The sequence below is a fragment of the Streptopelia decaocto genome (assembly GCF_964273445.1).
Source record: "Streptopelia decaocto genome assembly, chromosome: 10".
Classification (NCBI taxonomy): Eukaryota; Metazoa; Chordata; class Aves; order Columbiformes; family Columbidae; genus Streptopelia; species Streptopelia decaocto.
Genome location: NC_138665.1, coordinates 12,565,890 through 12,589,859, shown reverse-complemented (window position 1 = coordinate 12,589,859; position 23,970 = coordinate 12,565,890). Strand labels below are relative to the sequence as shown.

Here is a 23,970-nt window from a genome sequence, read left to right as displayed (position 1 = left end):
GCATGGCCTGTGGAGATGCTCAGGGATGTGTGATGCACGGGTGACCACAGTTGTGGTTCTGTCTCTGGGCCCTGCCAGGCGTGTGACATAGACCCCAGGGCCAGCACAAGGGTTGGGCATGATCCCAGGGACATGGCTCGGCCGCTCCTTGCATCCCGGGAGCAGCAGGGCTGAGTAGGGCTGGGCTGGGGCCTGGCAGCCTTGGGGAGAAAATAAACACCCACTACACCTCACTTGACTCCTGCTCTGCCCACGGGCACCGTGGCATCGCTCTCCAACCGCTCCGTCCCATGGACACGCTGCGTGGGCAGGATAGGGCCAGTACTGGGTTGGGTTGGGCTGCAGCCCTATGGGCAAGAGACAGGCAAAACAGGCCAAGCTGGCACCAGGAGGCACAGAGTCCTCATGCCAGAGGTGGCAGAGCACCAAGGGCCAGACAAGGTGGGCAGCACCGGCTGGGATGGACAGGAACAAGGAGCACTGCAGCAGTGGGGCACTGACCCTGCTCTCCTGCAGTGCCCATCCTGCCTGGGGGGAAAGCAGGGGCTGCCCAGAGTTTTCTGCATCTTTATTTGAAATGAATGGTTTCCAGAGACACAGGGTTAGTCCTACTGCCCTGGCATCACTACAACAAGACTGGTGAGCGGCTCACTCTCCACGTGAACACAGAACAGACGGCCCCAGGCCAGGGCCCAGAACAATATATACAGGCTCAAAGGAGACTGATGTACAGCTCAAGAAAACGACCAGAACAGGAGAGGGGGCAGGAGGCAGCAGGGAGCAGCACAGCCAGAGCCAGGGTTGCCCAGGCAGGGCACTGGCACCCTGCTGCTTTGGGGAGGGAGGGGGAACCCATACAGAGCTCCTCGCTTCTGCAGGGGCTGCCCAAGCCCCTGGCCAGAGCAGAGGGACCCACTGATGGCACCTTGCATGAGGGAGGGGGGTTACAGCAAGGCAGGGGACAACAAGGAGAGAGGAGCAGCACTGGCACAGACCTGTCTCCATCAGTTTTCTGCTGACATTGACAAAATGGAGGGAGATGACCCTATGGCAAGGCCAGGTCTCTACCTCACATTCCAGTGCTGGCTCCCACCCTTCCATGCAGCCAGTCCAAACCTCTCCCACCCCTGGGAACAAGCCCCCACCGCCCCAACAGCTCGCAGGCTGCCAGTGGTTCTTCCCCACTGGTTTGAAAATACCATCCCGGCACAACAGCTGAGCAACCGTTCCTGCAGTGCCACCCGCAGCCTCTCACGGGGATGCTAAAAGAAGAGGGAATTAAAGGCCTCGGTGCTGCTGGTCCCAGCGATGCTCTGCGGTATTGTGCGGTTCCTGCCCTGGGGCAGGGGAAAAGGGGCAGGGGCAGGGCTGGCGGTATGGCAGGACGACAGGCTGGGCAAGGGGAGCTGCCCCAGGGGCTCTGTCACACCTGTGCTGTGGGGACTGGCCCTGGGGAAGACGGCTCACTCAGCAGCCAGGACAGGAGGCAGGGCTGAGCACAGGGACCATATACACAGGAGAGGCCTGTAACAAGTAGGATGGGATGTCTGAGTCCGGTAAGGATGAAGGGACAGCACTGCCACAAGCACCGTCCCCTCCCGTGCTGCACGGCCCCTGCCCTGCAGTGGGAGGCAGGGAGACCAGGCATCCAGGGCTGGAGTGCAGCCAGCCCAGCAGCACCTTGCTTAGTCCATGTCATCCTCCAGGCCGCTGAGCCGGCTGTGCTCCTCATAGATCTCCCTGACAGCCAGGATGCGGTTCAGCATGCTCTCCAGCATGCTCCGGTCCATGGGGATGACAGAGTACCAGAGCGGGGACTCGGCAATGCACGACCGTTCGGGCTGCAGGTAGAAGATATCATTGCGGTTCCGCAGATTCTCAGGACTGTAAAGAGAGAGGAAGGTGAGCCCTGGGGTATCAGCTACAGGGGCTCAGAAAGCCTGGCCTGCCTTTATGGTTATCAAGGGGATCTCAAGGTTTATCACAGCCTCATGCTTTGGCTGGATGAGGACACAAACTAAGCCTGCAGCTCGTCTCTCAGGATCAACCAGCCAAGCACCAGGGCTCATACTGCACATTCCTGCCTGTCTGGAGAGACGCAAGTAGTGGAAGGGGCTAGAGAGAAGCACTCTCAAACATGGCTTATATGAGCAGCACAGACCCTGCACAAGGCTTCACACTCAAGTACAAAATGTTTGGAGAGCAGCAGCCACCTCACAGAGTCCCACCAAAACTGAGAGGTGGCCTCAAAATGGCTCATGCCCCTTCTCCAGAGAAAGCCTCACCATTTGGAGAGATAAAACTCATAGAACTTGACTGGGCATCGGAGTGGGTTCATCCTGTTCTCCCGCTGCTCCAGCATCGGTACCTCTTCCTCACGCTTCCGCTTTCCAGAGCCACCATCTGCAGAGTGGGGACAGAGCAGTGTCATGGCTGGGACCTCACAGGGAAGGCAGTGGGAGGGACAGTGAGATGCTCCATCATATCCTACCTCGGCCTTTCTTCTGCTTGGCAGGAGCATAGTAGCGGATGCTCACCACCTTTGTCGTGCCACGGGCTGTAGTGCACTTGCGGGACTGGCGCACCACATTGGTGAAGGAGAGTTGCATGTGCTCCTCTGCTGTTTGCAGCCCAAAGAACTTGGTGTTGAAGAACATGAGGGTGTTGAGGAGCACAAAGGGTGAGTAAACACCCAGCTGCTTGCACTCCCACAGGTGCTCCTCCTCGACGCGTGAGAAAACTGTGTCTGCAACACACAGAGGAAGAACCAGGTCACGTCAACGGTGGCCCTGTGGCAATCTCTTCACCCTGCCTGGGCAAGCTCACTGCAAAAGACAGATGCTTCACGACATCCACTTTTCCATGAGGTTACTTCTCCAGAGCCAGTCACCAGCCACCCCAGAGAACAACCAAACCACGGGCCAGAACCCGAGTCAATCCTAACTGCCCAACCATACAGATGGACACGAAGGGTACTCCAGGTCAGTGCTCCACCACACAGCCTGAGATGGAGAAGTGGCAGGCAGGACAGACACAGCCAGCTCCTGCCTAGACACACAGGTCTGGAGCCGAATGCTTCTGCCTGGGACAGCCAACATGCAGAGGGGAGGCTGGATCTGTGAACTAATCCCTGACAAGACACAGCAGGGAAAGCAGCCCAGATCACAGCATCACGAAAAGCCTCTGCAGAACCCTAAGTTAGTCCACTCACAAGGCAGCAGCACAGTAACCCTGGCCAACACTTAGCTCAAGCGTGCAGGGCTTGCCCATGTGCTGGCCCATGCCTTTGTGTTCCCAGTGTGCCTCCCAGCTTGGTATCCTCTTTGACAAATGGCAGAAACATGACTGAAGTGATATAAAGATTCAAACTGTCCCAGGGCACAAAGCAGCTGTGCTCTGCTCCCCATTACCTAGACTCTGGGCAACAGAAGCTGCTGAGGTGTAAACCAGGCTGGCTCCACTGTCAGTATGGGTCAGTACGACCCAAAGACACAGTGGGACTGTGCTGCCTGTGCCAAGGAAGAGGGCTGAGGCTGGGGGAGCACAATCAGACCGGAGGATCCAAGGCTAGAAGCACAAACTGGGTACATGTCGTGACTGAGGGTACTCTGGAGACACATACTATTTGGTAAGATTGTGGGTTGCCAGCCGCTCAGGGACTTGTTCAGCTCCTGCACGAAGGTCAGGTAGTAAAGGTCTGTAAATATATTCACCATACGATTGTTCTCGAGCAGGTACTAGAAAGGACAGAACACACAGTCAAGAGAGACATGGCAGCACCTGGAATGCAAACCCTCCCCTGAGAGCCCAGGGCACAGAGGCAGAGCACCCTCCTAAAATCAGCCACTTCTGGGAGCTGTGAGGAAAACCCCAGGGCATGACAAAGCAGACTTGTTGCTGAAGAACTGGACTGAGTTTGGGGAGATCTCCCAGCCCTCCTCAAGGATGTGCAGGAAGGGTATAAGGCTGGGGAATAGCTGCCACCCTACCCACTGGGCTTGAGAACAAAGATCAGACCAGGTGGGCTGATGTCCTGGGGTGAGGCACTGAAGGAGAGTCCAGTGAGTCTCTCTGGGTCCCCAGAAGGCAGAATAAAGGGTACAAGTTCCCCTCAACAGATCTGAGCCTCAGGTCTGGCTGTGGGGGACTTGAAGGCAGCAAGTCCTCCCTCACCTGCTGGATGCCAAGGCAGAGGTAATAGATGCTGTCCGGTTCATAGCGCTCCCCGTTGGGCCGTGTTATCTCCTTGACGAACTGGGCCAGGCCATAGTTGAGCTCAGCTGCTGTGCAGGCCAAGATATCTTCCTTGATCCTCATGGGCTTGGCTGTGGAGACAAGCACGGCAGCCTCAGACAACAGCCAACAGCCTGCAAGGCCAGGCACACCTCAACACCCTGGTACCCAGCTTCTGCGTGGTTTCTGCTATTCCGCCCCATCCAGACAGGGCACTTACGGCCGAAGCGTAGCTCCTCTCCCTTGCTGGTTTCTCCCCCTGCGTACTTGGCTTGCACCCAGGACTTCCAGGCGTTCACACCATACGAGTAGTTCAGCACTGTGCAGCTGGGCTGGCTGCTCACTGAGTCTCGGGAACAGCTTTCAGAGAGCACCAGGCGCTTCTGCCCCTGCAGAGAGGTGTGCTGTGAGCCCGGGCACCTACCTGGGACAGATGCAAGTCCTGGCCAGCACACAGACCTGCTGACTGTCAGCTCCCTCTCAGCGTGTCTGTGCCCACGCCAGCCAAGCCAACAAGGCCCATCAGTTCTGAGGACCACAGGCAGGAAAGAGGACAGCTCTCACATGACCTGTGGCATTCAAAGCTCCTCCAAAGTGACAGGCAAGTATTTTCATTCAAGGAGTGTCCCACAGGCCAGACATGCCCTGAAGGGGGAGGGCACAACCTCCCCCCAGCACACCAAAGCCTCTGGCACACTTCACCTCGCACATCCCAGACAGCAGCTCCCACTCCAAACCCAAAGAGCTTTAAGCAGGCAGCAGCCACAGAGAGCTCACCTTTCGGACAGCACGAGGCAGATCTTGCTCTGTGGACACATCATCTGGTCCCACCAGCCCACAGTCAAAGAGGAAGTCCACACTGGGGTTGATGTCAAGAGGGTCTGAAAGGAAGCACAGACAGAAGGGCTCAGCTGAGATTTCTCATCCTGTCCCATGTGCTGGGCTGGTTCTTACAGCAAGATGAAGATTAATATGCAGCCCAGCACTTCACAACATCTACTGCTGCCTGGCATGAACTTTTAGCCACAGCCCAGCTTCAGAAATACAGCTCTGGCTGATGATGCTGAGCTTTCTGAGACTAACCAGAGCCCCACACTCTCCTCTCTGATAGTTTTTTGTTTGTTTTTTAAACCTGAGGTACATTCCTCATCCCCTTGTGCCAGGCCAGCTCTAGGGACAGCCTGGCACAGGTATCCCCATTCTCCATCCTTTGCTGTCAGCATCTTGCCTCAGCACTGCTGGGCTCCTGTAAGTCTCTGCCTCTTCTCCCACCTTCTGTCCACTAATGGACACTCAGTGATTCTGCCATCTCCCAGCATGTCATGCCCTGTCAAGGTCTCTCTCTTGCCTTGCTGGATCCTCTGGAATCATCATCTATAAGCACATCAGTGCTGCTGCCCTGCTCTTTGTGCTGCTAAAATCAGCTCCTTATTCCCTCTTCTCTGCAGACCTATGTTTGCCAGAGGTCAGTTACTCTAGACAAACACAGACCCCTTTAAAACAGGTGATCTCCTCACCCCTGCTGCCAGCAGTTTTCTGCAACTCTCAGTTCCCAGCCTCAAGCCTGGTCACTCCAAGGGCATGGGGAGGTAAGTAACACAGTTCTTAATGTTGCTGGCAACAGCTGGCTGTGGGCAGCGGGAGAACCCTGCAGCAGCAGGAGCAGCCCTGCACACCTAGTTCACCCAGCTCTTACTCTTAGGGAAGTCAGCCTCCAGGTCCTGGCCCGGCTCATCGAGGACATTTGCCATCTTTACAGCCATAGCCAACACATCGTCCCGTGCTGGCCCAAAGAGATCGCAGTCCTCCAGGAGACCCTCTGCACTCTGGTTACTCACCAGGTCTGCAACACAAAAGTGGATCATAAACCCAGCTTCCAATAAAGTCTTTTGTCTGTTTATCCTGTGACAGCTAGGAAATGAAGTCAGGCTCCCTGCAGCACAGTCCTGTGCTCAGAGGAGCACCACAGCATCTGTGCTGCCCAGCTTTCCCTGGACATCAAGATATTGGACACTTGCCCTCTCCCCAGCCACAGCCCTTGTCACCGGAGCTTGAGAAAAGCAGGCCCCAAGTAAAAAGACCTGCGAGGTTAGGGCTGATAATTTTATGGTCACCTGAATAACCTAAGAGTGCTGCACATGTGCCACAAGACTGGCACCCCCAAAAGCAACAGTGGCAGACACTGCTCCCTGCTGCAGCTCTTCCCTCCTGGTACCTCCTCAGCAGAAGCTGAGGACTTTCTCTTCTCTGCTGCCTTTCCAAAGGCTTTGGGGGAACTGCGATCCAGGCAGATGCTCTAACTCCAAAAGTTGGCAAACCCCACATGATCCCAGCTGTTCAGCCAGACCAAGCCATGGCAGAACCTACCACACAGGTCTGAGGAGGCCTTGTCCAGTTCCTCAGCCTCTGCAATCATCTCAGCCATGGCCAGGATGTCAGCCTCCAGGGGATTGGAGGGGATCTTCACCTTCAGCTCCTCAATGGTCTCCACAATCTTATCTGTGCTCTCCAGTGTGGTGGGCAGGAACATTGGCACAGGCACCTGTTGACAGCAGCACACCAAGTAGAAAACTGACACTCAGCCGACTAACACCAAAGCAAAGGCAGGAGAAGGGGATGAACAGAGAAGTAGGGAGGCTGCAGCAAGGCAGGATTGAGCCAGTGAGAAAACATGAGCAGGTGGAGTGTGTTGCTTACCGGGACAGGCATGGAGAAAGGCACAGGTACTTTCTGGCAGTACATATGCATAGGCACGGGTACGAAGATCGGGACGGGGATTGGCAACACAATCACCTGGGGCTTCCATTCAGCCTCTGACAAGAGCAAAAGTATGTCAGTGAGCTCGCTCCCAGCAGCTCCTCCACTCAGCCCCACTGCGCATGGCCATGCCCCTGGCCATCCAACGCCATGACCACTCCAGCCACCAGCTTCTGTGACTTGTGGGCAGAGCTGGAGCAGCAGCAAGCCAAGCAGCCCTCCAACAAGAGAGGTATGCCTCAGCCAGAGGTGCAAGCTCTGCTCTTAAGTGGCCCCACTTGAGAGGTCTAGTCGTCTTGCATATGCTGGAGACCACACACACATGCCAGACAAGAGCTACACAATGGAACTTGCTCAGCAGATGGTCCTTCAGACAAGCTGACGAGCTCCAGAGGAACAGGAGCTGTCCCACAAGAGGTGGGATCATGCTGCAGTGCTCTCTGTGTCTCTCCTTCTGCTGCTGATGGAAATGGACTCCCCACCTGCAGCCCTGCACTGCTCTGCGACTCCTCCGCACGGTGCCAAACACCTGGCTGCTCTGTACAGCATTTCAAGCTGGATTCACATTTAGTCTGGAGCAGGCATGTGCCACTGGCCTTTCCAAAATGCCCCTGAAACCCTGTCTTGTTTTCCTACCTGTCTGACACCCTTTGGACTTCATTTCTATCTTGCAGGAAACGCCCCGGTTCTGCATCAGTGGTTTACACATGGCAGCTTTGTTTTTCCGAGGGGTGGCAGGAACGGGAGGAGGAGGGGGAGGCGGCGCAGCTGGAGACACCTGGGCTGAGGAGGTCTTTGCTGACAGCTGAGGAAACACAGAAAGCAGCAGGTTGGTGTCCACCTCAGGCAGCACCACCTCTCCCCAAACACAGGTACAGCTGGGGAGACTCCCAAAGCACCTCCTGGAGCCCGGCAGTCCCCAAAACACACACATGCTGGGATGCTTCCAAAGTAAGATCCAGTCTAAGGACTGTCAAGCTGCTCATGACAGGCAGCAAGCCTGTGTGGCACCTTTGCAGCAGGCAGCAGAGAGGCTGGACAGGTCACTCCTGTCTCACGGGGCAGCAAGGAACATGGCGAGACAGTGACTATACCCATGCACAGGGGAGCACCATGCACAGAGCCACAATGCCACAGGGACAGGCTGTTCTGGAGCCCATCACCAGTTCCTGGGGAATTGTTATTCTTCCCCCTTGCAGGAGAGATGCTGATGCTGCCCACCCCAGCAGCTCTTATCAGCTCTCACTAGCCACACATCTTAGAACGCATAGGCTGTAGAAGAATGAAATCTCCCTGAGCAATGGCAGATCTGTCCTCTCTTTGGGGACAGTCCTTTTGTGCTGTCTTGCAAACTCTTACCTCCAACAGGCCTTACCATGTTAGTCTCTGTCTTCTGTGAGGAAGGGGCAGGTGGTTTTGGCTCTGAAGTCTGACCTGTAAGAGAAAGCAATGACCCTAAGTTCAAGAGCTCCTGGGCCAACAGGTCCCACTGCTGGGACTGGAGGTGGCAGCAGCCAGAGGGCAGAGACAGGCTCCCCAGAAACTGCTCCTGGCCGCTCCAGGAACAGTTAATGTTTCCACAACCTCTAGCCCTAGCAGCCCAGAAGACACAGCTCCAAAATGAACTCATTCCCACGTCATTTTGTGCTCCCTTGCAGTCCACCCCATCCCCATCACAGCAGGTCAGGAGAAATCCCAGCCTCTTGTAGAGAGAGGAATCCAGGGCTCTATTCCCAGCTCTGCCTATTGGCTTGCTGTACCGAGCCATGGCCCCTCCCTGTGCCTCCATCTCCCTGCTACAAATATCTTGGCAAAGTGCTTCGAGATCCCTAGGAAGAAGGTGACAGAGCTAGCAGTAGCGTTACAAGATATGCCAGAAAGCAGAGAGACAGCTTTGCCCCAGCCCTAGGGATGCAGTCCACTCCCCTAAAGAAAAAGGGGATCATCTGCAGGTCAGAGGCACGTGTGGCAGATACTTGTCGCAGGTGGTGACATCACCATCCCAGTTTGGATGATAAATCCAGCCCATTTGCACTGCAGAGAACCTGCACCCATCTCAAAGGCTGACGAGCTAAAAGAGCACCTCCATCCAAGTCTCCTGTGAGCCCAGGTCACCTGTGTGGCTCAGAAGAACTGCCTTCTGCAACACTGACTAACCGTGGGCCATGCACGAAGGAGAGACCTGCAAGGACAGCAGCAGGTCTCCGCACCCAAAGGGAGTGGCGGGTCCATTGGCACCTCCTACATACAGATGGGCTCTCCAGGAATGACTCAGACACCCAAAGAACCAACACATGGGCATTCACACTGCAGATTTCCTCTGTCCCAAGGAAACAGAGGACAGCTCTGGAGCAGCTGGAGGCCCAGCAGGGTCTACTTGCTGACAGCAGGACAGGCAAGCTCCAGTCGGAGGAAGCTCCCTAGCCTACAGCTGAGCATTCAGCCATAGGATCTGCAACGGTCTTAATGAATCCAAGAACTCCCCCTGACCAGCCTGAAGTGGATGGGCAGCAGGTCTAAGTGGGAGACATTAGTGGCTTGAATGAGAAAAAACAAGCTATGGAGTATGAGCAGAATTGCTGCTGCAGCAGAATCAAAAGTAAAGTTGATTGCCCCACGGGCAGTGATTTAGGACTAAGGGAAAAAAAACACTCTCCTGCCACAAAGCTCCACGTGTTACATGTCCAGGCTTCCAGGCAAGCTGCAGCTTATTCTGTACTTTCAACCCAGCACCAGCAAGGAGCTGTGAAGGCATTGCTGGCAACCAGGACTTCTGGCCGTCTGTCCTCTCCAGTTGGATGGCCCCACGCAGACCCAGTTCCCCTTGGAAGACTTTGGGCACAGTTCTGTGGTAGAAGCTCCTCAATCCCTCAAGACACAGGCTGTTTCCAGCAAAGGAACGGCCCCTTTTATCATCAGCAAGCACCCTCAAAATCACCAATTTGGCAGCACCTACTGGGTCGCAGGAATTAATGGGTTTAGGCAACCACTGGCTGCAAGAGAAGCAGCAAGTAGTCAGCATCTCTGCCCAAGAGAGGCCCAAAATCCAGACAGCCCCTTGTGAGCTGGCAACACAGCTGCCAGGTCCACAGAAGACCCTGGCTGGACCAGGCAGAAGCTGTTCCTCACCATGCAATGTTCCTCCCAAAATCTCCTGCACAGCACGCTGGGCTGGAAAGCTTTGTGTGACCACACGGCCCTGGCTCCAGCACCCTTCCCATGCAAGGTGAGCAGCACCCCACAGCCCTGGGACCAGACTGCCCACAGCTGTGCCAGAACACACAGAGGGCCCAGTGTCACCAGTGGCATTCACCAAGCATGGCAGCTGCTGGGGCAGCCTGGAGCTGGCACTCAGCCGAGTGTTCACCACTGCTGATAGGCTTTTTCTTGGCTGCCCTCACAGTCCTCTGCCTCCCAGGGTGCATGGAGGGGCAGCTGTGGCATGGTGAAGGGTTATGGCCCATGTGCCAAATGGCAAAGTTCTTGGGGGCCTCCAGAGATGCTGGGCGGGGCTCAGACTCTCATGGTTGTCGGTGGTGGAAAAGGTACTTCTCAGTCTTGTGGTTCATGGCTCCAAGGAGATAATAGGCAAATGGTGTGAAACATGCTTCCCTCTGCAGGGAGAGCTTGCTCGCTGTGCCTGTGTCCCAAAAGCAGTGTTACTAGTCCTTCAGAAGCAAGATGCCTTGAAGGCAGAGGACAAACGAACAGCATGGCTAGGGCTGTGGAATCACTTGGTGAGCTACAGGAACCAGCAAGTTTAATACTTCTTCCTCCCTTGGGAAGCACGACAGTCTGTGCCCCACCAAGCAGACTCCCCCAGGCACCCTTGTGCCAGCAGAAACCGACAGTTCCTCATCCAGGTCACTCCAATGTGTTGCCACTTGAGCCATCACCTCACACGGCCTTTTACAGAGCACAGATCTTGGAGGCAGGTTGGGGATCCCCAAGCTGGGGGAACCTGCTGCTTCTGGCAGAGCAGTTCTGCTTTGCTGCCTAAGCAGCAGTGACATCGAGGGCTTCCCCTGTCTTGCAATTGGCCCATTGCTGTCAGGAAAGGAACAAGGAAGTGTGGAGATGGAGGACGAGGTCTCTCACGGGAAGGTCCTTGCCTTGGTTTCACCTCCTTGGCACACCCTGGTCAGGGTTTTACACCTCGTGAAATCCCAGGAAGGGCAGCAAAGCCCTGAGCCTGCGATGCAGGTATCTGTTGAAGCTTGATGCACCAAAGTAAGTCCCACCATAATCTGGAGGCATTTTAACTAGATCACACAGATTACCTGGAAGATCGTGGCCTATGAAAGACCAAGCAGAATGAGACTACATGAGTGTCCGAGGGTCAAGTGATGTCTTGTCACTGTCACTATGAGCACCTTCCGTCCTGAGGGATCCCAAAGCACTTTGCAATCTTCCAGAAGCAACTGGCAACTTATATGAAATGGGGCAACAGGCAGTGAAAATCTCCTCTCCAGCTGGAACTTCATGGTTGCAGAACGGGGTTATCCGGGACACGGGGTTGGCAACTCCCAAAGCTGCAGCGATCTTTGGGTAAGTGGTAGGACTCCAATCTAACATGGTAAGACACAGTGCCTCCAGCAGCTCAGCACTCCCTCAGGATTGTTCTAGGTTCAGCTCTGGCTGAGGAGAGCCCACCTACAGCATCACCAGCACCACGTCCTGCAGCACCCTGTGTTTTCCTTGAATGTTTCCCATCCAAGCACTGACCTGGCCCAATCCTGATTATCTTATGAGATCTGAGAAGGTCACAGCTCGGAGGTGGTGTGAGGCTGCAGGTGGATTATCATGCCAAACCACGCTGTCCCCTAACCCTGCAAATCGAGCTCTCCGCTGGCAACATGAGGATGTTAAATCCCTGAGTATCCTCGCTAAGAGTGTGAGCTACAGGCAGCACGCTGGCACCGGCTCCTCCCGTCTGGGCCCTGTGTGTCATAGAACCATAGACGTTAGAGATGGAGAAGCCCCATTAGGTCCCACTCCGTCCTTTCCCCCCCAAGGGCCAGTGCAGGATTGTTCCCTAGCGTCTCATTCAGTCCCGGGCAGGAAGCTTCCACCCCTCGCTGTTCAGTCTTCCCTGTGTCTCTCACACTGAGCTATGCAGGTCCCCTCCCTCCCTCCTACTCACTGTTCAGCAGGCTCTCGGGGCCCTTCTGCGTGTCCAGGTTGGGCTGGTTCTGTTGATTGTAAAATCGCAGCAGACACTGCTGGTTGCAGAAGTGTTTGATTTGCCCCCGCCAGTGGATGGTTTCCAGCAGCTTCCCCTGACGCTTGCAGGCATGGCACCGAGCTGCCTAAAGCCCGCATCAGCAGGAGAGAAACAAGGAGTAACTAACCACACCCCCTCCGAGTGCAACACAACTCTCCAGTGAAAGGTGCACAGAGCAAGGTGCTGTGAGCTTCCCCACAGCAGTGCCCTGCCAGTGCCAGCCGGGGACTCCAGCGGTGCGAACTTCTCACGGCAACACTAGCCACGGATCCAGCACTGTGAGCTTCCTCAGTGCAGTGCTCTGGCAGGATCAGCTGGGGACTCCAGCTACGTGAGCTTCCCCGTAGCAGTGTCCCGTCATTGCCAGGCAGGACTCCAGCAGTGCCAGGTTCTCCGCAGCAGTGCCAGCCAGACTCCAGCAGTGCGAGCTTCCTCAGTGCAATGCCCACTTTTATCTGGGTGCTGTGCCCACCACAGCACTTAGCACAAGCTGCCAGTGCCAATACTGACCTTGAAGTACCAGAGCAAGTATTTGCTTTTGCAGTCTTCACTACAGAAGTCCCAGGTGCTGCCCTCCAGCTGCTCGGTGACCGCCCGCTGGCAGGTCTGAGAACAGTAGGTGCAGGTGATGCAGCACAGGCCCAGGTTCTTGGTGAAATCCTGTTTGTAAAGAAGCACACACCCTGCGGAGAAACAATAGGAGTGAAACCTTCCCAGGATGAACTGGGGGCCTCCCTGACCCAAACATGACCAGAATCCAGGTCTGCGGAGACAACAGAGCACACGCAACACACTGTAGGGAACAATCCAGCACTGGCCCCTGGGGCTGGGATAAGATGGGACCTCATGGGGACTTGCCATCTCTCACCTCCATGCTTCTAGGAAGAGTCTGACTCCAACCTCCTGTGTGCAGGAACCCAGCAGGCAGGGCAAGGCCAGGTCAGGCCAGCCCAGACGCAAGAGCGTAGAAGTGCATGATGACAGGAGGAGCGGAGCTGCCACCTGCTGTCTCCCCAGCCCCCAGAGAGAGAAAAGCTGTGAGAAAGCCCTCCCCAAGGACACAACGAATGGTAAAGATCTTGCCCTAGGGCCTGGCTGGACAGCAAGCCATCCCCACGACAGTCCTCCCTTCACTTCATGGCAAGGCTCTCGCCCCAGGGCCTGGCTAAGTCAGTCTCCCCTCTGTTCCTCTCCATGCTCTCTTCTCATCCCCCAGCATGGGGGCTCTGCCTCTCCCGTGCCTTCCCCAAGTACCTTCGCTGCAGAAGTTCTTCTCCACTCCAGAGAAGCGGATCTTCTCGTGCAGCAGCTTCTCCTGCTTGCAGTGCTCACACTGAGACACCACCCCATGCAGCCGCTTAAAGTCCTCACAGCAGTCCTTGCAGCAGAACTGATACACCTTGTCCTGCCAAAGAGACCGCCACCGCGTCAGCCAGGCTGCCAGGAGGTCCCCAGGCTTCTCAGGGAAGCAAGAGCAAGACTATGGGGCTGAGCCAAGTCCCCAGCTCTCCTGGCACAGGGTCTGGCAGAAGTGGTCTCCTGCTGCCCTTCTGACATCCTGCTGAGCATCAGGAGAGCAGCACTCAGCGCAGGGTCTCCAGGCGCGTCTCTGCAGCTAAGGCATTCCGAGCACTGGCACAGGAGCTCTGTGTTGAGCAGGAAGGGGAAGGAGCCCTGCAGTCCTCATGGGGGTTGGCCTCCACCTCAACATCTCCCTGGGGAAAGTCCTCACCTGCCAGTCTAGGATCTCCGGCTTCCCGCTGAAAAGACTGTGGCAGTAATGGCAGCTGAGGTGGATCCCACCTTCTGGGCTGGTGCGCTGCAGGAGACAGAGAAGCTCATGGAGGGAGAGGCACGCGGAGGGCAGCGAGCACTCACTTCACGCTGCCGCCTCCTCCTGCCTCCGCCACCCCTCACGGTCCATCTGCCCCTGCTCAGACCTGCGCTCGCTGCCACTGTCAGTGATTCACAGTCCACCAAGATCATGTTCTCAAGCTCCAGGAGAGCAGATTCTTGAGCAATTTCACTTGGCTTCCAGTGTACTGGGTCCAGCTCTTCTCAGGAAGGCAAGCTTTCAAGCTGCCACCCCTCTGGATTTGAAAACGTTAAGAGATGTGGGGCTCCACTACCTCTTCTGGGAATTTATCTAAAAGATCTTGAAACACAGGTGCCTGGTTTCTGTTTTCAAGGTAATGCAACTTCAGAATTCAAGAAGCCGCTCTCATCCCACCTTCTTCTGCTAGATTAAACAGGCATTTAGCACTTGGTGTCTTGTCCACAATGATATATTTATTAATCAAGTCATCTTCCTGGTTTTCTTTCTGATAACCTCAGGTAAGGTGCTCTGTGAGTGCTTCAGTACATGCATTTTTCAAGACCAAATGTGATTTTTCAGTCTTTTTTCAGCACACTTCCAATTTTTCTTCAATATAGAAAATAAAGGGGATACCAGATGAACATCCTTCTCATCTGTGCACCATTCTAGGTAGCTCCTTTGCTCCCTATCCCCCAAACTTTAACGCCTTGTTCCTCTGCTTGTACTTGCAACAACTTAATTAATCCTTTCCTCTGTGGATGTAAACTGAGACGCTCATACTGAATGGCTTATCTGCTGTAATCCCAGGGCCTTTTCAAAATCCTTACTTTCCCAGGACTTACATTCCCATGCTACTTGAGTAAGGCTGATACAGGATCTTGCACTAAACTGTGTTTCAGCACATGCTAAGAGAAGCCAGCCTTGTCAAGCAATCCCATTGCTTTGCTTTCTGTGACCACGCTGACCTCAGTAGGAGTTAACACTTCACCAGTTTTTGTTTCATCTGCAAAATTTTATCATGCTTACTTTGACTTTATTGTCAGATGACTGATGAAGACGTTAAACTCCTTGGGCTTAATACCAATCCCCAAGAAGTCATCTTGAAACACTCTCTTCAGTGTTTTTTCTTTGACAAGTGTGTTCTGAGATCTGCCAGCAAGACAGTTCTTAATCCAGGATACATACTGGAAAAAGGCAAATATCGCACCAATTTTTAAAAAGGGTAGAAAGAAAAAGCCCGGGAACTACTGGCCTGTCAGCCTCATCTCTGTGCCTGGGAAGATCATGGGACAGATCCTCCCAAAAGCTGTGCTAAGGCTCATGGAGGACAGGGAGGTGATTCAGGACAGCCAGCACGTTTTCACCAAGGGCAAGTCTTGCCTGACCAAGCTAGTGGCCTCCACATCACTACATCACTGGACAAAGGAAGGGCTACGGATGCCATCTGTCTGGACTTATGTAAGGCCTTTGACATGGTCCCTCACAACATTGTTCTCTCTAAATTGGAGAAATAATGATTTGATGGGTGGACCATTTGGTAGATGAAGAATTAGTTGGATGGTCACATCCAGAGGGTAGTGGTCAATGGCTCAACGTCCAGATGGAGATCAGTGACAAACGGTGACCCTCAGGGGTTCATATTGGGACCTGTACTGTTTAGTATCTTCACCAATGACACAGACAGTGGGATTGAGTGCACTCTCAGCAAATCTGCTGATGACAGCAAGCTCAGTGGTGTGGTTGACACGCCTGAGGGACAGGATGTCATCCAGATGGACCTGGACAAGCCTGAGAAGTGGCCCCATGCAAATAAGCCTCATGAGGTTCAACAAGGCCAAGTGCAAGGTCCTGCACCTGGATCAGGGCAACCCCAGTACCAATACAGGCTGGGGACGAAGGGACTGAGAACAGCCCTGTGGAGAAAGACTTGAGGGTACTGGTGGATTAAAAACTGGACATGAGCCAGCAATGTGCACTTGCAGCCCAGAGGCAAATCGTATCTTGGGCTGCATAAAAAGATGTATGGCCAGCAGGTCAAGGGAAGTGATTCTGCTCCTCTGCTCCACTCTGGTGAGAGCCCACCTGGAATCCTGTGTCCAGCTCTGAAACCCTCAGTACAGGGCAGACATGGACCTGTTGGAGAGGGGCTAGAGAAGGCCACAAAAATGATGAAAAGGCTGGAACAGCTCTGCTGGGAGGACAGGCTGAGAGAGTTGGGGTTGTTCAGCCTGGAGAAGGCTATGGGGACATCTTATTGGAGCCTTTCAGTACCTAAAGGGGACCTATAAGAAAGATGGGGACAGACTTTTTAGTAGGACTTGTTGCAATAAGGCAAAGGGCAATGGTTTTAAACTAAAAAGACAGTAAATTTAGACTAGATGTAAGGAATAATTTTTTTACAATGAGGGTGGTGAGACACTGGCCCAGGTTGCCCAGAGAGGTGGTGGATGCCCCATCCCTGGTGACAACCCAGGCCAGGCTGGACAGGGCTCTGAGCAACCTGATCTGGTTGAAGATGTCCCTGTTCATGGCAGGGGGTTGGACTAGATGAGCTTTAAAGGTCCTTTCCAACCCAAACTACTCTATGATTCTATGGTTCAAGTCTTATGAACTCTACAGCTACCATACCAACATCATTTGTGATCTCAGTGAAGGATTACATCAAGGATTAAAACAAATAAACCCAAACAAACACACACCACCCAAAAAAAAAACCAGTCAACAACCAATACAAAAACCATAAGAAAAAAAACAAACTCCAAACCCAAATGCTGCAGCTGCTAGAAACTAACTCTCTACCTCTAGATTCTCTTTCTCAGTTGTCCAAGCCATGTCCTGGCCCAAGTTTCCCAGGTCTTCCTGGCTGTTGCTTTGTTCTTTGACAACTGTACAAAACTAACATTCTTCCAGTTGCCTTTGAATACTCCAAACATTTCACATATGCTGAAACTTAACATCAGAAGATTAAAAACCTCCAGTCAATTCTTTGAGCATTATTAAACATGAGGTATCCAGGCCTGCTGGTTGCACATTTTTAGACAACACATTCTAGAAGACTTACGCTCTTTGGTGATGCCTGGTTCAGAGGGCAGCTGTGCCCCTTTCAACCCCACTAGCAGGTGCCCACTGTGCTTTGCTACCTTACTTGTGCTTTTGCTTGTGCCCTTGTAAGGCCACTACCTCCCAAACCACTCAAGCAGCACAGCTCTGCACTGCACTCCCGCTGGGCACAACCTGATAAGACAGGAGAGAACTACAGCTCATCTCATCCCAATGGAGGAAGGGGGAGACAGGGCCAAGACTGAGTTATTGGCAACTACAGTCACTGCAACTCTTGTGCTCCTGCAGAGACTTTCTTACAGACTTTTCCTAAGGAGCTTGAGGAAGGTGGACCCTCTGCCAAGTGTGAAAGGAGGCATGAGCTCTACGGCCCAGCCCAGCACGAAGGATATTTCAGTACCTGGAATTTGGTCCAGCAGCTGGGGCTGCAGAACTGGTAGACAACCCGGTCTGTCTTGTTGTAATAACAGGGTTCAGATAAACTCTTTCTGCAGAAGCTGCAGGGTCTAGGGGGACCTGATGAAACAGATAGGAATTGGTGAGGGCAGCAGCACAGGACGTGGGACTGGATTCTGAGGATGGCATGCGAGCTACTCACTCATCCTCAGTCTGTAAAGCTATTATCAAAAAGCAAGGGACAAGAACACCAAGAAAAACAACAGCACCAGATTCTGCTAGGACAGAAATGTTAAACACAGATGGAGAGCAGAGTGGTTTAAGGAAGTGACCTTGGCTTTACAGGAATTTGGGCAAACAGGCTGCATTACTTGCACCAGAGACCATACCCATTCCTGGACACCCTGGTACTTCATGTAATGGAAAGGGCAATGCCAGCACAGTACGGCACTATAATGGCTTCCTGCATTCTCAAGAACAGTAATGTACCCTAACCCTCAATATTAATTTGTCTACATGCTGCAAGGGTTCCTCTGTCTCCAAATCTCCTTCCACTTGCCTCACTGGACTCCTCCCCAGGCCAGCAACGTGCCTTCTTTCCAGTCTCATCCACATGCAATAAATAGTGCCAAGGAAGGAGTTAAGAGTGGTGACCGATTCCATGTACATAGGTGCTCTTACCAACCAAGCCCGACTGCTTCACTTTGTGGGAGGTAGTGCAGCAAATGGAGCAGAACAGGCCCATCTTGCCACTGCGATCCATGTTGGGCAGCATGTCGAAGTTTTTGCACAGCGTCTTGCACCACATGCATGGGTAGACTCGAGTGTTCTTCTGCAAACACAGAGCAGAACAGAGCTGCCAGGGAGACCATTACAGCCAGCGAGGTCCAACCCTCACATCCCACCCTGCCGCTGTATCCACCACGGGGCAGCTCCCCCACAGGGAACGCCTCGTGATGCCAGAGCCAGGCTCACAGTCTGCAGGTTCAGGTTGCAGCAGCAAAAAAGATCACCTTAGCAGGAATACAGAGCTTGGTAACCCCATCAAGATAGTTAAGCGAAGCCTGCTCAGGCCACAGAGGAACATATCCAGCCAAGCTTTCGGGAGACACCCAAAAAAAGCCAGCCCATGCTAACTGCATATACCAGTGTTGCTGCACAGTCCAGCTTATTGAGTGCCTGACCTGTGTGCAGGCACAAGGTGGGCCCCACGCAGAATAAATAAATTCTGTTTGCCTGCTTCAAAGTTTCTCCACAGCAACCTCTTAAATGTTTTGTCAGCAATAAAAAGCCAAGGGGATTCAAGTCATTGGCTATTGCATAATGTGCCTTGTGCCAAGCAAAGGAGCTGTGTGCCCACAGAGACCCCCCACCCCAGGCAGCTGACTCCACACACCTTCTTGTAACTGTTGAGACAGGCAGAGTTGCAGAAGCGTTTTTGCTGGCCTTCATGGAAGAGGTACTCCAGGGGCAAGCCCTTGTTGTAGATGTAAAGTCCGCAGTTATCACAGCAGTTGGTTTTGAGCCCTTTGGTGGCCCGGAACTTGGTAAAGCAGGCATCACTGCAGATGCGGTGAACCACGCTCCCATTGCTGACCTCATGCTGGATCTGCAGAGACATCATCACTGTCACTCCCCAAAACCAGCACGTGCTTCCTTCCAACATGTGTACACCACTGCTACCACAGCCCTTGTGATAACGGGCTCGCACACCAAAACTCGGGCAAGTGCCATACTGAAGGCTGGTGCGGACTCGGGATGGGCTCCCTCGCCAAATGTCAGCAGGGCAATTGGGAGAGTGGAAGAGCAAGAAGCAATGAGCTCCACGATGGAGAGAAGCAGAAGCCTTATTTCTTCTGCTGGAATAAGGACTGTAATAAGGAAGGACCTGGAGGGAGCCCAAGCCAGGTCAGAGGCTGAGACCTCACAGCACGGGAGAACCTGGCAAACACCCTGTGATGGTCCCAGGCATGGCCAAGTGCTACAGGTCACAAGCACCTCATCCAGCACACAGGAAGGACAAGCATTTGTTTACCTCGCCAGGTTTGTGGCAGACACTGCAGCGGCTGATGTCTGAGGCATCTGCGGACTGAGGTGCTGGTCTGTGCTGCTGGGCCTCGTAGAGGGACAGGCAGACAGAGGTGCAGAACTCGTGGAAAGAGCTGCCTGAACCGATCTGGGCAACGACAGAGTCCTTGGTGTTCCAGATCTCCCTGAGGATCAGGAGGGGATGTGTTAGTGCAGGGACACACCAGTCCTGCTGTGAAGGGACAGGATGGCACAGGACTTTTTGGTGTGGCAAGAATGGTCTCACAGCAGCTTCTCTCCCAGCCCAAAGGGGTGGAGCCTGAAGATGGATCATGTTGAAAGTGGTTTTGAGAGGAGGCTGGGATATGGGCATTGAGCCCGGGGACAGGCAGGGAAAGGCAATAATGTGAAGGGGGCGTAGGGAGCATGGGATGGACAGTGTGTGAAGGAAGACATGGAGTAGCAGCTGGCAGTGGGCACGAGTGATGTGAGTGAATGGGAAGCATGAGGGTCACTGGGACGGGGGCTGGCAGGCAGGGCTGTGGGGTAGGTGAATGGGGTCACAAGTGCAGGAGCATTGAGGAAAGGGAAATGCACACCCACTTTTTACAGAAGGTGCATATTTTCTTGCCAGGTGGTCTTTTTGAGAAGGTGGTGAGACAGGAGCTGGAGCAGAAGAGCTGCGGGAGCCCTTTACGCTGGTAGGCAGTTTGGCCCTTCTGCAGTGGGGTCCGGCAGTTGGCACAAGTCATCTTGGTGACAGTAGAGCGGGCAGCTCGCTGAGCCATCTGAGTGCGTAAAGACATGCGAGTTGAACGTCGGGTACGAAAAGGAACAAAATCCTCATCGTTGGGATCATCCACCATTGCATCAGAGTCTTCGTCAGAGACCGGAACTGCAAAGCAGCAAAGAAAGATGCAAAGAAAACCCTGATGAGGAACTGAGAAAGTTCTGCCATGAGACACATGCTGGGGCTTTCTGAGGTCACCTTCCTACATGCTTTGTACCTGTTTGCAGGGAATGGTAAGGGGACCCCTAAAAGATACTCTACTGGAATTGGAGATGACTCAGGAGATCTTTAAGTAAACTGAGCTTAAGTAAATTCCTCTCTAGGAAGTCATGATCTGCCAAGGTTGAGCAGAAGCTCAAAGTGTGAATATTTACAGCTGAAAACCTCCAAGAACTGGTAGACCTTAAATGGAACAAGCTGGGTCACCAGCCTCCAGCACAGGCAGGCAACGGAAGAGCAACACACCAACGGGAATGGCACACTGATCCTTCACATCTCAAAGAACAGACACTTCACATACTTCTGCAAGAAAATCCCAAAAAATGCAACCTTCCTTCAGACAGCCTGCTGCCATAGAGACAAAGGAAGAAAGTTCCTGGCTGAGGATATGGAGGATGGATTTCCTGGGAACAATCCCAGAGTCTCATCCTATTACTTGGTGCCCACATACCTGTAAAAATACTACAACCCTCCCTTCACCCTAAGTGCCCTGAGAAAGCAAGGCAAGAACCACAGCATGAAGACTCGCAGGGTGAAAGGACCAGCCCCTGAAAGTCTTCACAGAAGCTCCAGAGTTCCCACCAGACTCACACCATGAACCACCTGCCCACAACAGGCCCGGGCTCTGCTCCTTGGCTGAAAACAGGCACTGACCCCCCAGTTACTCACTGCTCTCAGAGGAGTTCACAGTTTCGAGCCTGGCAGCTTCTGATCTTCTGGTTCGTTCACTTCTTTTGTGCTCCTAGAAGACATTCAGAAAATACTTAGGCTAACCATCTGCTAGGACAACCAAGGATAAATAACCCAGATCACGGTAGAGTTCCAGCTTCTGTGATTTGCTTTCCCAATATCTGAAATACAACTGAAGGTTTCCCAATAATGCTGAAAACAGATAAGACTCCATGGATATCTGACCAGAGCTGGAAAGGTGGGGGAGAGAGGGAAGTAGGCATATGAGAATGACATTCCAGCTTGGTGTAGCAGGGACACACTGAAGCCACATAACAGCACAGGGGCAGTGCAGAGGGATCACCCCATCACAGAGGGCATGCAACCTCCTCCCAAGAGGGCCGACAAGACAGCCAGTGTTCCTCATGGAGTTTGACAACAGCCAGCCACCCTTTGTTCTCCTGTAGCATACGTACTTGATTGCATTCTCCTCACCTTGTCCATTCGCAGCTCACTTCCCTTCCAAGAGAGGCCTTCTCCTGGAACAGAAGCACAGAAGAAGCTTGCACCTAACATCTTGCTCTTCTCCAACAGAAGAAGGCAGGTGTTCTGCAAATGCAGCCACCCTTTGGGTCAGTCTGCACATGAAGTCTGAGACAGTCCTGGCTAACAAGCACAGTTCCGGTGGTGATCAGACACAGGAAAGCTCCTAAACCCACCACGTGTAGTCAGAGATCCAAACACGCGGCTTGGGAGGAGTCCTGTATGGGGGAGACCTCCCTGCATGGGGGAGGCAAGCTGGGCAGCTGCCTTCAACTGTCTGACCAAGACCGAGCATCTGCTGAGCACGGCCAGCCTGGGCAGAGGGACTTCGCCAATTGGAAACACCTTCTCCTGGTGACTCCCAGTTCCAGCAAAGACTCCAGTGATGAAGAATGTGAGCTAAGCTGATGCGCAGCTGCAGCTTTATCAGGGAAGCTGCTAGCTGACACAAGCATTGAAAATCAAAGTTAAAGCTATGGAAGACAGAGCAAGAGCTGATGTGCACTAAGGAAGCAGCTTCCAGAGCATTATTCCCTGTAAGCAAGACACTTTCCCCAAATCTAGCCCATCAGTAGCACTGATAACTTCCATCGCAGCAGACAAAGGGAAAGGTTGGGGTGCAAAACAGATTCCAGCTTCAGCAATGGGCAGCAGGATGACTTCCTGAGCAACAGACAAGTTCTGCAGAGATAGCAACCTACCTGCTGGTGGTGAGGCTTCCTGTGCTTTCAGTACACTGCTTTCTTTAAGTGAGTTGTTCCCACTATCATCCCCTTCTTCTGCCTGGTTTTCCTCTGTGGGCTCAGGGGGCAAAGCTGCAGCACTGTTGTCTGGGCTCAGTTCCACCTCTGCTTCCCCTGCCAGCCCTTCCCTCTGCATGGGTGAGCTTTTCCTTGGTGCCTTCAGCCTCATCCTCTTTGTCTGTTTAAGATTAAGTTGTGGTGGGGCCATTGGTGGGCTTGAGGATTGTGCTGTGATTTCTTCCATGCCTGGGGCACTGCTGAGGTCCCCAGAGGCAGGAATGGGCTGTTGAGGCGATTCAGGGGCATTGTCCTCAGACAGTGCAGGAATAGCAGCAGCACTGTCTTCTTTTAGGTCCCCAGAATCATTTTTTGGTGCATCTTCCCCTTCTTTCCATGTTTCTGGAACAAGGGCTTCTCTAGAGAGGGCAGAGGAGTCCACTGGTCCATCCCCCACATTCTGGGAAGGATGTGCCTTACATAGCCCATCCAAACCCTCTGATTTATCTAGCTCGGTCAAGTTAGCAGTTTTATCCAAGTCATCCAAGACATCAGGTTTCTCCAGCATATCCAAGACACTAGGTTTATCTAGAACGAGGTTGTTTGATTTGTTTAGTTCAGACAGGCCATCTGCTTTCACTAGAAGGTCCATGTCCCCATCTGCAGTCACCTGCTTGGACTGATCCCAGTCAGGGGGCTGAAGAACTGAAACTTCCTGGGTAGAAGCTGTTTGGGAGCCCAAGAGATCTTCCCCAAACTCCATGTGAGCAGGGAGATCACCAATAAGTGGTTTGTCAGGCAAGGACAGGGGGTCCAAAGATCCCAAAAATTCACTGGAATCCATTTAGCAGATGGCAACTGGAAATGAGAGAGAGACTTGCAAGTTAATGAAAAGTAGTCTAACACAGTGCATGAGCTGTCTACTCTCCTGAACACCAGTGGGTGAAACAAGACCCAGTAATCCTGCTAGCCATAACCAGGACACCAGCAGGTCAATCACATCTACCTGTGAGGTTACAAAACTCTAAAGCCAAACAGCAGCAGTGGGACACAGCAGTTTGGTAGAGCAGACCTTTGGGAACTGCATGGCCTCTGCACGCCCCACCACAGCAGAGCAAACACACTTGCTTATGCTAAATGACACCCTGGGGTATCAAAAATGACTCCAGTACCAATTCAGGACGCTTCACACAGCTGTTCTGTGGTGTAACGCCCCCATCCCTGCCTTCCTCTCTGTCTCACCAGACCCAAATCATCTGGCCTGTCCTTTCTCCCGATCTGTTCTCATGGAGCTAAAGCTCCTTTTATTTTTAAAATAGCTTTTCTCTTAAACATAGAGGCAGACAAAACACCTTCACAGCTCTGTAGCCTGTGCCTTGAACAAGATACAGGATGACAAGATGCATGAATCTTGTCAGAGGACAGATACAAACCATATTATAGAGTAACTACAGCTAGCTACAGCACAGGCCCAAAACTATGTAGGCTAATATTC

At 53.2% G+C, this 23,970-nt stretch overlaps 1 protein-coding gene across 4 annotated transcripts in view; it reads right to left on the bottom strand.

Moving 5' to 3' along the window:
• Nucleotides 1–553: 553 nt before the first annotated feature.
• Nucleotides 554–23,970, bottom strand: part of ZMYM3 (zinc finger MYM-type containing 3) — a 31,336-nt gene continuing 7,919 nt past the window's right edge. For 2 of the 4 annotated variants that reach the window (XM_082062159.1, XM_082062158.1), the window contains exons 2-25: nucleotides 22,437–23,333; nucleotides 21,688–21,731; nucleotides 21,193–21,265; nucleotides 20,118–20,409; nucleotides 19,522–19,699; nucleotides 18,883–19,095; nucleotides 18,168–18,318; nucleotides 17,491–17,606; nucleotides 13,947–14,033; nucleotides 13,469–13,619; nucleotides 12,725–12,897; nucleotides 12,134–12,299; nucleotides 8,366–8,424; nucleotides 7,627–7,795; nucleotides 6,931–7,046; nucleotides 6,601–6,775; nucleotides 5,930–6,076; nucleotides 5,011–5,114; nucleotides 4,454–4,622; nucleotides 4,174–4,325; nucleotides 3,623–3,737; nucleotides 2,492–2,746; nucleotides 2,286–2,403; nucleotides 554–1,884 (exon numbers count right to left, since the gene is read on the bottom strand). In XM_082062159.1, coding sequence (XP_081918285.1) covers nucleotides 1,686–1,884; nucleotides 2,286–2,403; nucleotides 2,492–2,746; nucleotides 3,623–3,737; nucleotides 4,174–4,325; nucleotides 4,454–4,622; nucleotides 5,011–5,114; nucleotides 5,930–6,076; nucleotides 6,601–6,775; nucleotides 6,931–7,046; nucleotides 7,627–7,795; nucleotides 8,366–8,424; nucleotides 12,134–12,299; nucleotides 12,725–12,897; nucleotides 13,469–13,619; nucleotides 13,947–14,033; nucleotides 17,491–17,606; nucleotides 18,168–18,318; nucleotides 18,883–19,095; nucleotides 19,522–19,699; nucleotides 20,118–20,409; nucleotides 21,193–21,265; nucleotides 21,688–21,731; nucleotides 22,437–23,319 — 4,305 coding nt within the window. In that variant the 5' untranslated portion in view covers nucleotides 23,320–23,333 and the 3' untranslated portion in view covers nucleotides 554–1,685. The remainder of the gene's footprint in view (nucleotides 1,885–2,285; nucleotides 2,404–2,491; nucleotides 2,747–3,622; nucleotides 3,738–4,173; nucleotides 4,326–4,453; nucleotides 4,623–5,010; nucleotides 5,115–5,929; nucleotides 6,077–6,600; nucleotides 6,776–6,930; nucleotides 7,047–7,626; nucleotides 7,796–8,365; nucleotides 8,425–12,133; nucleotides 12,300–12,724; nucleotides 12,898–13,468; nucleotides 13,620–13,946; nucleotides 14,034–17,490; nucleotides 17,607–18,167; nucleotides 18,319–18,882; nucleotides 19,096–19,521; nucleotides 19,700–20,117; nucleotides 20,410–21,192; nucleotides 21,266–21,687; nucleotides 21,732–22,436; nucleotides 23,334–23,970) is intronic. The other 2 variants (XM_082062160.1, XM_082062161.1) reach the window with 2 other exon arrangements.